At 40.8% G+C, this 12,319-nt stretch overlaps 1 protein-coding gene across 1 annotated transcript in view; it reads right to left on the reverse strand.

Moving 5' to 3' along the window:
* Positions 1 to 2,975: 2,975 nt before the first annotated feature.
* Positions 2,976 to 12,319, reverse strand: part of LOC127644704 (xenotropic and polytropic retrovirus receptor 1 homolog) — a 33,716-nt gene continuing 24,372 nt past the window's right edge. The window contains exons 14-15 of the mRNA XM_052128028.1: positions 5,656 to 5,877; positions 2,976 to 5,257 (exon numbers count right to left, since the gene is read on the reverse strand). Of these exons, the coding sequence (XP_051983988.1) occupies positions 5,203 to 5,257; positions 5,656 to 5,877 (277 nt within the window). The 3' untranslated portion in view covers positions 2,976 to 5,202. The remainder of the gene's footprint in view (positions 5,258 to 5,655; positions 5,878 to 12,319) is intronic.

The raw sequence follows: 12,319 nt of genomic DNA on the forward strand, positions 1-12,319 counted from the left end.
CTCCTCCTCTCCTCAGGGTCTGTCTGTCTGTCTCATGCTCTCCTCCTCTCCTCAGGGGCTGTCTGTCTATCTGTCTGTCTATCTCCTCCTCTCCTCAGTCTCAGGGTCTGTCTTTCTCCTCCTCTCCTCAGGGGCTGTCTGTCTCATCCTCTCCTCCTCTCCTCAGGGTCTGTCTGTCTCATCCTCTCCTCCTCTCCTTAGGGTCTGTCTGTCTGTCTCATCCTCTCCTCCTCTCCTCAGGGTCTGTCTGTCTGTCTCATGCTCTCCTCCTCTCCTCAGGGGCTGTCTGTCTGTCTGTCTGTCTTTCTCCTCCTCTCCTCAGGGGCTGTCTGTCTCATCCTCTCCTCCTCTCCTCAGGGTCTGTCTGTCTGTCTGTCTTTCTCCTCCTCTCCTCAGGGTCTGTCTGTCTCATCCTCTCCTCCTCTCCTCAGGGTCTGTCTGTCTCATCCTCTCCTCCTCTCCTCAGGGGCTGTCTGTCTCATCCTCTCCTCCTCTCCTCGGGGTCTGTCTGTCTGTCTCATCCTCTCCTCCTCTCCTCAGGGTCTGTCTGTCTGTCTCATGCTCTCCTCCTCTCCTCAGGGGCTGTCTGTCTGTCTGTCTGTCTTTCTCCTCCTCTCCTCAGGGTCTGTCTGTCTGTCTCATCCTCTCCTCCTCTCCTCAGGGTCTGTCTGTCTGTCTCATGCTCTCCTCCTCTCCTCAGGGGCTGTCTGTCTGTCTGTCTGTCTTTCTCCTCCTCTCCTCAGGGGCTGTCTGTCTCATCCTCTCCTCCTCTCCTCAGGGTCTGTCTGTCTGTCTGTCTTTCTCCTCCTCTCCTCAGGGTCTGTCTGTCTCATCCTCTCCTCCTCTCCTCAGGGGCTGTCTGTCTCATCCTCTCCTCCTCTCCTCAGGGTCTGTCTGTCTGTCTCATCCTCTCCTCCTCTCCTCAGGGTCTGTCTGTCTGTCTCATCCTCTCCTCCTCTCCTCAGGGTCTGTCTGTCTGTCTCATCCTCTCCTCCTCTCCTCAGGGTCTGTCTGTCTGTCTCATCCTCTCCTCCTCTCCTCAGGGGCTGTCTGTCTGTCTGTCTTTCTCCTCCTCTCCTCAGGGGCTGTCTGTCTGTCTGTCTTTCTCCTCCTCTCCTCAGGGTCTGTCTGTCTGTCTCATCCTCTCCTCCTCTCCTCAGGGGCTGTCTGTCTCATCCTCTCCTCCTCTCCTCAGGGGCTGTCTGTCTCATCCTCTCCTCCTCTCCTCAGGGGCTGTCTGTCTCATCCTCTCCTCCTCTCCTCAGGGTCTGTCTGTCTGTCTGTCTGTCTTTCTCCTCCTCTCCTCAGAGTCTGTCTGTCTGTCTCATCCTCTCCTCCTCTCCTCAGGGTCTGTCTGTCTGTCTTTCTTTCTCCTCCTCTCCTCAATTTTTTGTCTGTCTGTCTGTCTCTCCTCCTCTCCTCTCTCCGGCTGCCCTTAAAAAGACTTCTTCCTGGCTTTCCTGTTAGCAAACTCAGTTACAATGTCATCAAAATCCAAGTCCATGACCAGCTGAGATTCAATGGCCATCAGTGACAGTCACTGAGGCGCTTTTGTGTTTGTGTTGTTCTAAGTTCATTTTTTAAGGTGAAAAAAAGAGGAAGAAAAATAACTTATCTCGTTATTTCAATATAATAATAAGTCGTTATTTCGACATAATAAGGGGACAATCTAATATGCATAAAGCCACATTTAGCTTTCTTATAATGTTTTATATGGGAGGAAAATACTTAACGTGAAATTAAACGCGTTACGTTCATATTCTGGACTCATCTGATTTTTTGTAGTATACATACTTTATTATGATTTTAGTATCATAATGATTAATAATACTAATTTAATAGATCAGACACACGCACAATTATCCGTGAACTTGATAAATGTTGCAGATATGTTCTTCTAGGATAGTCTGTGCCTACTATCCACAAACAAATTGCTTTCAACTTATGTGTGCAAAATTCAGAATTCAACGAATGTGCAGCAATTTCTACAATTGTATTTTGTATTAGTGATCATAATTTGCGCATGCAACAAAGAGGATGTAGCAGGTGACGCGTGCATTTATTGACGTCTTTTCTGAGTCGATCTCATTTGAGTGCATTCGGCAATGCTTATAATGTGTAATTAAACACGTTGAGTTTATATTCTGGGCTCATCAGATTTTTTTTACATAGTATTATTAGTATGATTTTTACTGTCTGTTAATAACACTGTCCGTCTCTTTATGTTAAGGTTTGTATTAATTTCGATATGCCAGAGGGCAGAATAAGACAGGGAATTAAAGAATGCATTGTAGTTATGTTGACCTACTGTTTTCATAACACTGGATATTCTGCTAATTCATACTTTTCTAAAACGTTGCATAATGGCAATTAACTTATTTAGCAATTACACTAGTGCTAGTTTTGTTGCCAGTGTTGCTCAAATGCACGCGTACGTGTCACCCAGCAGTAGGGCCTAAGTACCTGCATGTGTTGGGAAAAGGGAGAAGAGCGAGTTCGGCAAAAGGCGGATTCGAACTCTGGCCGAACGCGTCAAAAGCTACCATCATGCACCTCACGCCTTACGCTACAGTAGTTATTTTGTGTCGAGCGTCTTTTTGCTAAAAAAGACAGGCACCGGGCCGGCACGTAGTGCAAATATACGCTCCGTTTTCGGAAATGAATTAATAAAATAAAAATAAATAAATCTTCCCCTCGCTTGGGCCCCAAGTGCGCATGGGCCCCTGGGCCCGTGCCCATAATGCCCATTGGGTAATCCGGGCCTGGACATCACAATGTGGAGGAAGTTGAGAACGAGTTGTTTTGGCAGCTTGGTATCATCAAATGCGGTTTTTGAAGTGAGGAAGTTTTGAGTTCTGAAACTTACAATATGTTTTTTATTAGTACTATGACCTCTTGTATGTTAAAAGACCAAAGAAAATGTGATACCTTACGTCATAACCTCTTTAAATGAAAGGGGTTTAGTAATGTGCTGATATACTTTTATTCAGTAATCCTGACTAATTTTCAAATTACAGGACTTCTGTAAGACATTCAATCAACTTTGCATTTGGAAATTTCAGTGAAGAATTTCAATGTCTCTAACGAGGCAATCTGATCTCTTTCAAATGTAAAACAGTTGGAAGGAGTCAAGCATGTCCATTTTCTGATTACAAAATGTCAAACTGTGAAGACCTCTAGATAAGGTTAGAAGTGCCCTGTCTGACAGGACATTAAGCACATGAGATTAAACACAACACACCAGACTTCAGGCAGGGGAGCTGAAATGCCATAGGAGGAGAGATGCACACATCCACAGATAAATCTTTTTATTTTTTGTCCAAGTGTTAAATTCGGATTGTAGTACATGACATGGCATGGCATGTGAGGTGGAGTCGGTGAGTTATATTTTGAGTTGAATCCATGTTTCATGATGACAGTTACACTTGTTAACCACCAGCAGTTAATGAACGTGTGACTTCAGTACCTCCTGTTTTACCTGGATTTTCTGGGTGTGATCATGTAGGGAATGTAATAGTTTGCAGTCATAGTCCATATTCCTCATGACCTAATACACTGTACGTCCGTCAAGTCTTCTTGAATTGTTCACAGACAGCTGTTATAACAGAGGTGCAAATAGACATATTGATTGAGAACTCAATTCTAAACGGCCGTAATCAGCTGTAAATCCAATCCTACGTAAAATTGTCACATTGACTTGAATGACAATATTCATAAAAAGGTTCTACAAACAATTTGCTCATGTTTCATGAATAAGGCCCAGTGATGCGGCCAAGGATTCAAGAGGAAGGAAAATGGAAGGTATTGTTCCTCCCTGAAACCCTCTGGTGGCTTAAATGAAATAGATCAGACCCCGGAAGACACTTGCTAAAAAAACATGAAAAACAGAAAACACTTACATGGAATGCTACTTCAGGAATGTAACAGGTGAATAATATTCACTGTAATGTTAGGTGTGCACTTTAACAAGTATTTAAAATTAAATAAAGGGGGTTTCAGGACTATTATGTTGTAAGTGAGAATTGACAAGACATCCCCCTCTTAAAACCACTACTAGAAAATGTTTATGGAATGTTTCAGACATTTGGCTTGCTCTAACATGAGCCTGACACTTTTAAAGCAAGATCATTTTTCTTTTCCCAAGCCTATAAAGCAGCACTTCTTCAAATTGCATTGACTTCATGCTTTAAAACACAGAAAGGAATTTCTTTTTTAAAACAAACATAGGCATAAATTCCCATTTGGCATTTCAGACATTTAACCAGGTAACTAGGTTGGTGGTTAAATGTTTTTCTTGTTGGTGGTTGATGTTTCACTAAGACCTGCAAAGTATTGAAAGCTGCAATGTGCAAATTCTGTACTACAAAGCAGAAATAGTGACTGTTTCAAACAAGTTTCAAACACATCCCTGCCCAAACCCATACCACTGGTTGAGACAATGTTTCTGAATTCGGCGTTTACACAGATTGCAATTCTGCTTGAGGCTAGCTTCAGTTCTCATGATACACTGCAGCTTTATTAGCATTTTGAAATCTGTTTGTATTCTCCAAAGCCACCTGAGGGTTGTTCAAAAGCATATGAAGGTCATATCTGAACAGGTCAGGAGTCCATGGTAAATCCTTGCCATTGTTAAAAAAAAAAAAATCCTTAAAAGCAATGTTCAAGGCATCTCTTCCTCACATAAATAATGAAATACAAAAAGCAGAAATTGCCATTTTCATTAATGAGGGCAAACAAGTCCAGGTGTCTACTACATGAATGTCACACTACGGTCTTCATACCCTCTTCATAAGTCTTTAAAGACAAATTGTTCAAACCAGTTGAGCACAATTGCTGCAAAGAGTTTTAACGACTGGATCCTCCACAATCAAGGGTATGATTTCAATGGTCGCACTTCAAATCAAGTGGTTTGTGAAGTGGCATTTATATACACTGTCCTTTGATTTCTTTCTTTTTTGTCTTCCACTTATTGGATCTTCAAAAAATGATCAAGGCAGTAACAAAGGAATCAAAAATATTAAAGTAACTAGGTGGCAGCCGCATCCATTGTGAGCTTGTATGGGTGTACGAATCAGTGAAATGTGTGTGGCATAGTCAGGCAGCTTTGTGATGGATTGATTGGATATCTTTTCAAGAGTTTTCAAGACTTGAGATCTATGGTCCGTTAAAAAATACTTTATCAAGCCATTTAGGACGTCGGGGTCAGGTGTCATCATCTGTGTCCTCTATCAGGACCTTGGTGTCCCGGATCTTTGACCTAAGAAAAAGAGCAGATAAGCTTGAGTAGTGAATCATCCCCTGATTCACCAACACATCACCATGAAATTATCTGTATGATGGTGCTAAGAGTTTTACTAGGCACTTTCCACAATTTGGGTACAAATTAGTCTCCCATTTCTTCTCATAGCAAGGCACAAATCGCATGTACAATTTCTAAATTTTTACACAAACTTAGTGTTTACAGCCTTTTTCAGGCTCAATCAAATAGTTTTCAACAATTTATGGGAAATAAGTTTAGCAATAACTACAAACCAAAATTCAGCCCAATTTGGCCTCTTCTGAATGATGCAACCATGTTGCTATTCTGGTATATATATATATATATATATATATATACTGTATATATAATTTCATAAATAAATTTGCTGAGCATACTGGGAGGAGAGTCGTGGTCTTCTCAAGGACACGCTGTAACTCCTCTTCCAGTTCTTCTTTCCAAATCTATTCCTCACTCCATCCTCCTGGTCCATCATCTGCTCCAGCAGAGTTTGGTCGTCTGCGTTCAGAGGCGCTACTGAGATGTCCCGCACCGCTCTGAACTCACCACAGTTATTCAAGTGCTCGTTCTCCAGACGAAAGAAGTTCCAAACAAAGCGTCTGAAAACAGCCCACAAATTATGAGGATGAGTTACTTTGTTGTGTCCTGCAGAAAATCCATATGGCATTACAACAACTCTCTCCTTTATGAACATGACATTCAATGTTCAACACAATGTTCTACTGTGTTGTCACTTGCAAAAATAGCATTAATTTAAACAAACATTTATGAGTTTGGAGACCTAATAGCGTAATGATAAAGCAATACAGAGCGTTAAAGTGCTTTTACCACAGGAAAGGAGCGTTCTTAAACACAATGCAAAGCAGAAAGCCTAAAACACCTTAAAGGGATAGTTCACCCAAAAAAGAAAAATCTCTCATCATTTATTCATACCATCTCATACGTGTATGACTGACGTTCTTCTGCAGAACACAAATTAAGATTTTAAGAAGAATAACTCAGCTCTGTTTGTCTATACAATGCAAGTGAATGGTGACCAGACATTTGTAGCTCCAGAAATGACATAAAAGAAACTATATATAATCTATATGACTCATTCGTTTCCTCCCCATCCCCCTACTGCTGCCTGCGCTGGTCTCTGTTCACATAAAAGTTTTGGTGTCCGAACCGCAGCCCGATTACATCATCAACATGACTACAAGTGGCAACTGTTTACCACTGTATCTAGGTAACAACTCGAGAAGACATCACTGTGTTAAGTGAAGTATTAAAGTTAGTCTCCTTGGGGGAGTCGCGTGGTGCCACGCGAGGGTCAGACGTGTGAACAGCGAGCTCAGAGCACTTTACTAGTTTTTAAAGGGGTCATGACATGGTTTTTTTTATTGTATTATTATGTTCCCTTAGGTGCAATTATAGTATTAATATATTTTTTTTTAAGAAAAACTTTTAAAATCTAGTGATTTATGACCTTTTCCCACCCTGTTTCTCATCCTCTGATTCAAACAGTCTGTTTTGGGGGCGTTTTCCATTTAAGACTTCAGTGTTAACGCCCACTGTTATGATTGGCTAACGTCAGTGCCTATGTATCAATTATTGACGCTCCCAGCCAGAACAATATGCAAGTAAACTAAGTAAAAACACTGTGATTATTCATAATGAATGAAATTGCGCTTTAAAAAGTAGTTTAAAGTTTAAAATAGATTACTTACAGTTTGCGTCGTCGTTGTTCCCAGAATAGTCGGCACGGACTTATCTTTGAGCAACAGTTTTCTGGCAAAGCCAGCATCATATTGAGATTTGTTCTCAAAACAGTCATCCTTAAAATGTACAGAACAAATGCTTAAGTTAACACTGCCGTGACTGGAACGTCCGCAAAAAATAAACTGCATCCATTTTTCCCTGACGTCTGGATCTTTCGGCAGCTTATTCAGAGGTTTTGTTTGACCACAGCCAGGAACAGGCATCGTAATTTTCCTGTGCACAAGTAGTCTCTGTCAGAGCTCGCTGTCCATCGACTGAACACTTGTGAGGCGCACGGCGATACGAAATGAGCGTAGTTGTCTTGCGCTTAAATCGTAGTTATCTTGTGCTGGAGGCGGTCATATGCAAACGCTGTTACGTCACTTCTAACCGACACGTCACTTCTAACCATGAATCCAGAACGAGCTGTATTTTGAGCTTGATTAAATAAATGATTCGTTTAGAATGGGGAGGACGTCTTAAAATATTAAACTTGCAGGACGTTTTAATGATACAAAGACCTCTTATATACCAAAAGATCAAGGCAAATTTGGTTTCTCATGTCATGACCCCTTTAAACCGGTGATATTCGATACATCCTGATCCATAACTGTTCTATGAAGACAATATGTCAAAGATTTCAAAATCCTCGGGCTCTGGAGACATTAAAAGACATTTACGTGCTCAAGCTGATACCCCAGACCAGGGACTCAATTTGGATGGTGCAGAGTTGGTTAAAAGGATGGGGAACGTCGAGAAACGGATTATCTGGAGTCATCGGAGAGGGAATTAGCAAGATAAACTTGCAACATGTTTGGGAAAAAGTGGAAGACCTTGAGAATAGTAATTGGCGAAACAACGTCCGATTTGTTGGAATTCGTGAGAACAAAGAAGGCAGAGATATGGTGAAATTCTTAGACGAGCTCTTTCAGAGTCTGCTTGACATAACAGGCCATAATCTGGGAATCGAGCGAGCTCACAAGGTCCCGGCTCAGAGATCCGCTGAGGGAGACTGGCCCCGATCAATTCTTCTAGCCAAATTTCTGAGATCATCAAATAAAGATCTTGTATTATGCAAGGAGTAAAGGAAGGCTTTCTTGGAAGAACCACAACATTTTCTTGTTCCCAGACTTTGCGAATTTGACGAGAGAAACGTGATCGATTCAAGGAATGCAAGAAACATTTACATCACTGGAAGTTTTCTTTTCCACTGATGTTTCCGGCCAAATTGAGAATAGATACTTAGGATGGCCACAAAACATTTACATGCCCACAACAAGCATTGCCCTTCATAAACTCAATGGAATGAGTAAGTTATTGTGTGATGCTCTTGATACAGCCGAGTGGACCTGACTCACTGAACATTCACTTGACCATCCGAGGAAGCGGAGCACCTTTGTTTCTTTTTGTGTTGGTTCCACTGGAGTTTGTTTTGTGAAGTAACACTCCTTTGGGAAAGTTTGTGAAGGTGTCTGCACACTCTATGTACTTATGCCTCCTATTGGATGGAGTTTGTTTTGAGGAATATTTCTTGCAAATCAGAGTAATCAGGGCATCTGTTCCACTCATGGATGGGCCGGCTCACTGAACATTCATTTGACTAACCAAGGAAACTGAACGGCCCCCTTTCAGTGTTTCCCCGTGTTTATCCCGCCTAATAGCTGGAGTTTGTCTTATAGATTATCTTCAGTTGTGTAATTCTGTTTTACAAATTTTGGTATAGAAACACTGGACTTGAGCAATCCGATGGCAAAGTTGTTGCTGGTGGTCTAGTAGGCGTACTTGAACTATCTGAGTTTAGAGAGATGGACGCCAGTTGCGGCTGTCGTGCGTGGGGTTAATGTGCATTTTTTTTTTGTTCTGGGGAAAGTTGGGGGGTTGGTTGTAGCACTAATGTGGAATGTGGTCTTTATAATTTTATTTTTGACACACAATCTATTTTTCTTATATGTCAAAATGTCAAATGTTAATATAAGTCCATTGTCTCTCTCCACGTGGAATGTGAATGGGTTGGGGCACCCCATAAAAAGCAGGAAGGTTATTTCTTTTCTTAAACGTCAGAAAGATCTTTCCTTGCAGGAAGCTGAAAAATTTGGGAAGATATGGGTTGGATATGTTTTCTTTAGTGCTGGCTCAAGTAAGAGCAGGGGAGTCATTATATTGAAACGTAAACATCTACAATTCAAAGGTCTCAAACAGATTAAAGATAAATTAGGAAGAGTCATTATGGTTTTAGCAGAAATTCAGGGCAAAGGTTGATTTTGGCAAATATTTACACACCTAACGCTGATGATCAGGGCTTTTTTTATAGATCTTAAGGGGATGTTGCAAGCCGCTGGCACCCCTCATGATATAATATTGGGAGGAGACTTTAATTTATTGATGGATTCATTCCTTGATCATAGTGAAGAAAAAGTGTGTAAGCCCCCTTAAGCAACATTGACGCTTCACAGGATGTGCATAAGCTTTTGCTTTACGCAGATGATATTTTTTTATTTGTCTCTGACCAAATTAGATTTATGCCTTGCCTCCATATAATTATTAATAACTTTTCTAAGTTCTTGCCATACAGAGTCAATTGGTCTAAATCTGAAGCTTTGTCTCTGACAGCGTACAGCCCAGTAACAGCTTTCCAGCCAGGTGCCTTCCAGTGGCCCAAACAGGGCATAAATCTTATGGGCATTTTATTCCCATCAAATTTGTGTGATTTAATTAAGAGTTAATTCTGACCCCTTAATAAAAAGGTTTTGAAGTGATGTGGGCAGGTGGGCTTCATTACATTTATCTATGATTGGGATGGTTAATGCTCCTAAAATGAATTGTATTCCAAAAGTCAACAACCTGCTATAATCTCTCCCTGTAGATGTCCACCTCTCTTATTTTAAGCAATTTGATAGCATAGAGAAGCCCTTCATTTGAAATGGTAAGCATCCTAGATTGTACTTCAATAAGTTACATAGGCCGATTGCCAAAGGTGGGCTAGGCCTACCCAAGATTTTGTTTTATTATTATGCATTCGTCTCAGATATTTGGCTCATTGGTCGCTTCCACCTGAAAGAGCCCCTCCCTGGTATTGTATTGAACAGGAAGTTCTTGCCCCTATTTTGCCATTGCAAAGCCTTTCTATTAAAGGGGACATATTATGCAAAATTCACTTTGTACATAAAAGTGAGTAGGCAGTGTGTGTACACAACCACCCTACAATGTTAAAAGTCCACCCACTACTCTTTCTTATATTTCTTTTAATCAAAAGCCATGTGTCAAAATGAATGTTTTTGTTTCTGCTCTAACATGACATCAATTTAGAGCAGACCTCGACCATGACTAGTGACAGACTCCACCCTATTATCATAGATCTTACCCTGAGTGATCTACACACAGTCCACCATTTTTTTCTGCGCTGGAGCAGATACAGTGAGAAGAATAATGTCTAAGCTTTGTAATAGTCATAAGTGTTCTGTTGTTGGCTGTAAAAGTGAACATAAATCATGTACTCCCGGCTTCAGAGCCACTGAAGATGCAGTGGACAAGTTTTGTTTTTGAAGGAAATGTGCCCCAAAACATACACAAATAATTTTACACCGGACTACTTTGTGAATGAGTGTAAAGAAGGATTTTCAAAAAATGTGATTCTCAAGCATGGGTCAGTACCAACTGTAAGTATGATGCAAGTATCACACTTTATATTTTCTGAATGTTTGCAAATCGCCTTTTCGAATGTGCTTGTTATCTGACTCCACGTCTAATGCAGCTTAAGTTACCATTGTCTCTGATTGTATTCATGGAGACCAGAGCTATGGGCAGGGAGCAGCAGCTCATTTGCATTTAAAGAGACACACACAAAAACAGCACGTTTTTGATTCCACCCAAAAAGAGGCATTTAAAACATGGTATAATAAATGATCCGGGGGTATTATGAGCTGAAACTTCACAGACACATTCTGGGGACACCTGAGACTTATATTACATCTTGTAAAAAGGGGCATAATAGGTCTCCTTTAAACTAATCTGAGAAGTTATGATAAACCCCGTTATCTCGCAATTGTCCATGGTGTTTAATTCAGACATTTATTTAAATGTTGTCTCTAGCATATCTCTAGCAAGTCTCCTTTCTGCTGGTCACAGTGGATTGTGAGGGTGGTTACTACACTAAGTGACTTGTATTAGAGTGTAGTGTTGAGATCTTTTGAGAATTTGGTTCAACATTTTGGGAGTCCCAGATCTCAGTTTTATAGGTATTTAAAGAATCTTTAAATTTTAAACCGCCACCTGCTCTGTATTGTTTTTGGGAGTAGCACACACACCCCTAAAGTGGCAGATACTCTGGTAGAGGTGATTACTGATTTTGGAAAAGGTCATGAAGCATCAGTGTATTACTCCCTGCTAATTCAGAGTCTGGGGGATGCAGCTTCAACTTCTCTCAAGAAATTATGGAAAGAAAGATTTTAATTTGGTATTGGAGGAGGGAGTGTGGGCTAGGATTCAAAGAAATGTCAAGTCTGCATCTAGAGATGCAAGGGTTCGCCTTATGCAAGTCAAGATAAGGTGTCTTTTGGGGTGTGTGTGTTAAGATCCAAGAATTTTGGTTGAAGGTTCAGAGTTGTTTGTGTGATGTTTTGGGCACTAAAATTGTATTATGCCCCAGACTCTGTATTTTGGGCAATAGGGCGGTCATACATTTGGGGGATAAACATACAAAATAAATTGGTTCTGACCAGTATCATGATTGGCAGACAAATAATTTTAAGGGGTTGGAAGTCAGTCAGAGCGCCATCATTTCCGGAGTGGTGTGCGGAGATAGGAAGGGTGGCAGCTTTCGAGGAGGTGGCAAGTAGAAGACTGGGGTTTGGGGATTTGTTTGTCAGGAAATGGGCTAATTATTTCATGTTTTTGGGGGACCCTCGGGAAGGGGATGGGAGAGAGAAGTCTAGTTAAATTATGTATGCTTATATATATATATATATATATATATAAAACATTTGTGTGTGTGTATTATTATATGTGACCACAGGGGTGTTCATTGGGGTGTGCACCAAAAGTGCTAGTGTGAAAGCATACATTAGAGTAAAAAATTACTAGTCTTATGGATTACTTCCATGTTTCCTTTATGTGATTTTTGGAGCTAAAAAGTTCTGATCACCATTCAATTGCCTTTATGGACCTACAAAGCTGAGATATTCTTCTACAAATCTTTGTTTGTGTTCTGCAGAAGAAAGAAAGTAATACACACATGGAGTGGCCAGAGGGTGAGTAAATGATGAGACAAAATTACTAGATCTCATTAATTTTCAATGAGCGTTG

The sequence above is a fragment of the Xyrauchen texanus genome, chromosome 6 (assembly GCF_025860055.1).
Source record: "Xyrauchen texanus isolate HMW12.3.18 chromosome 6, RBS_HiC_50CHRs, whole genome shotgun sequence".
Lineage (NCBI taxonomy): Eukaryota > Metazoa > Chordata > Actinopteri > Cypriniformes > Catostomidae > Xyrauchen > Xyrauchen texanus.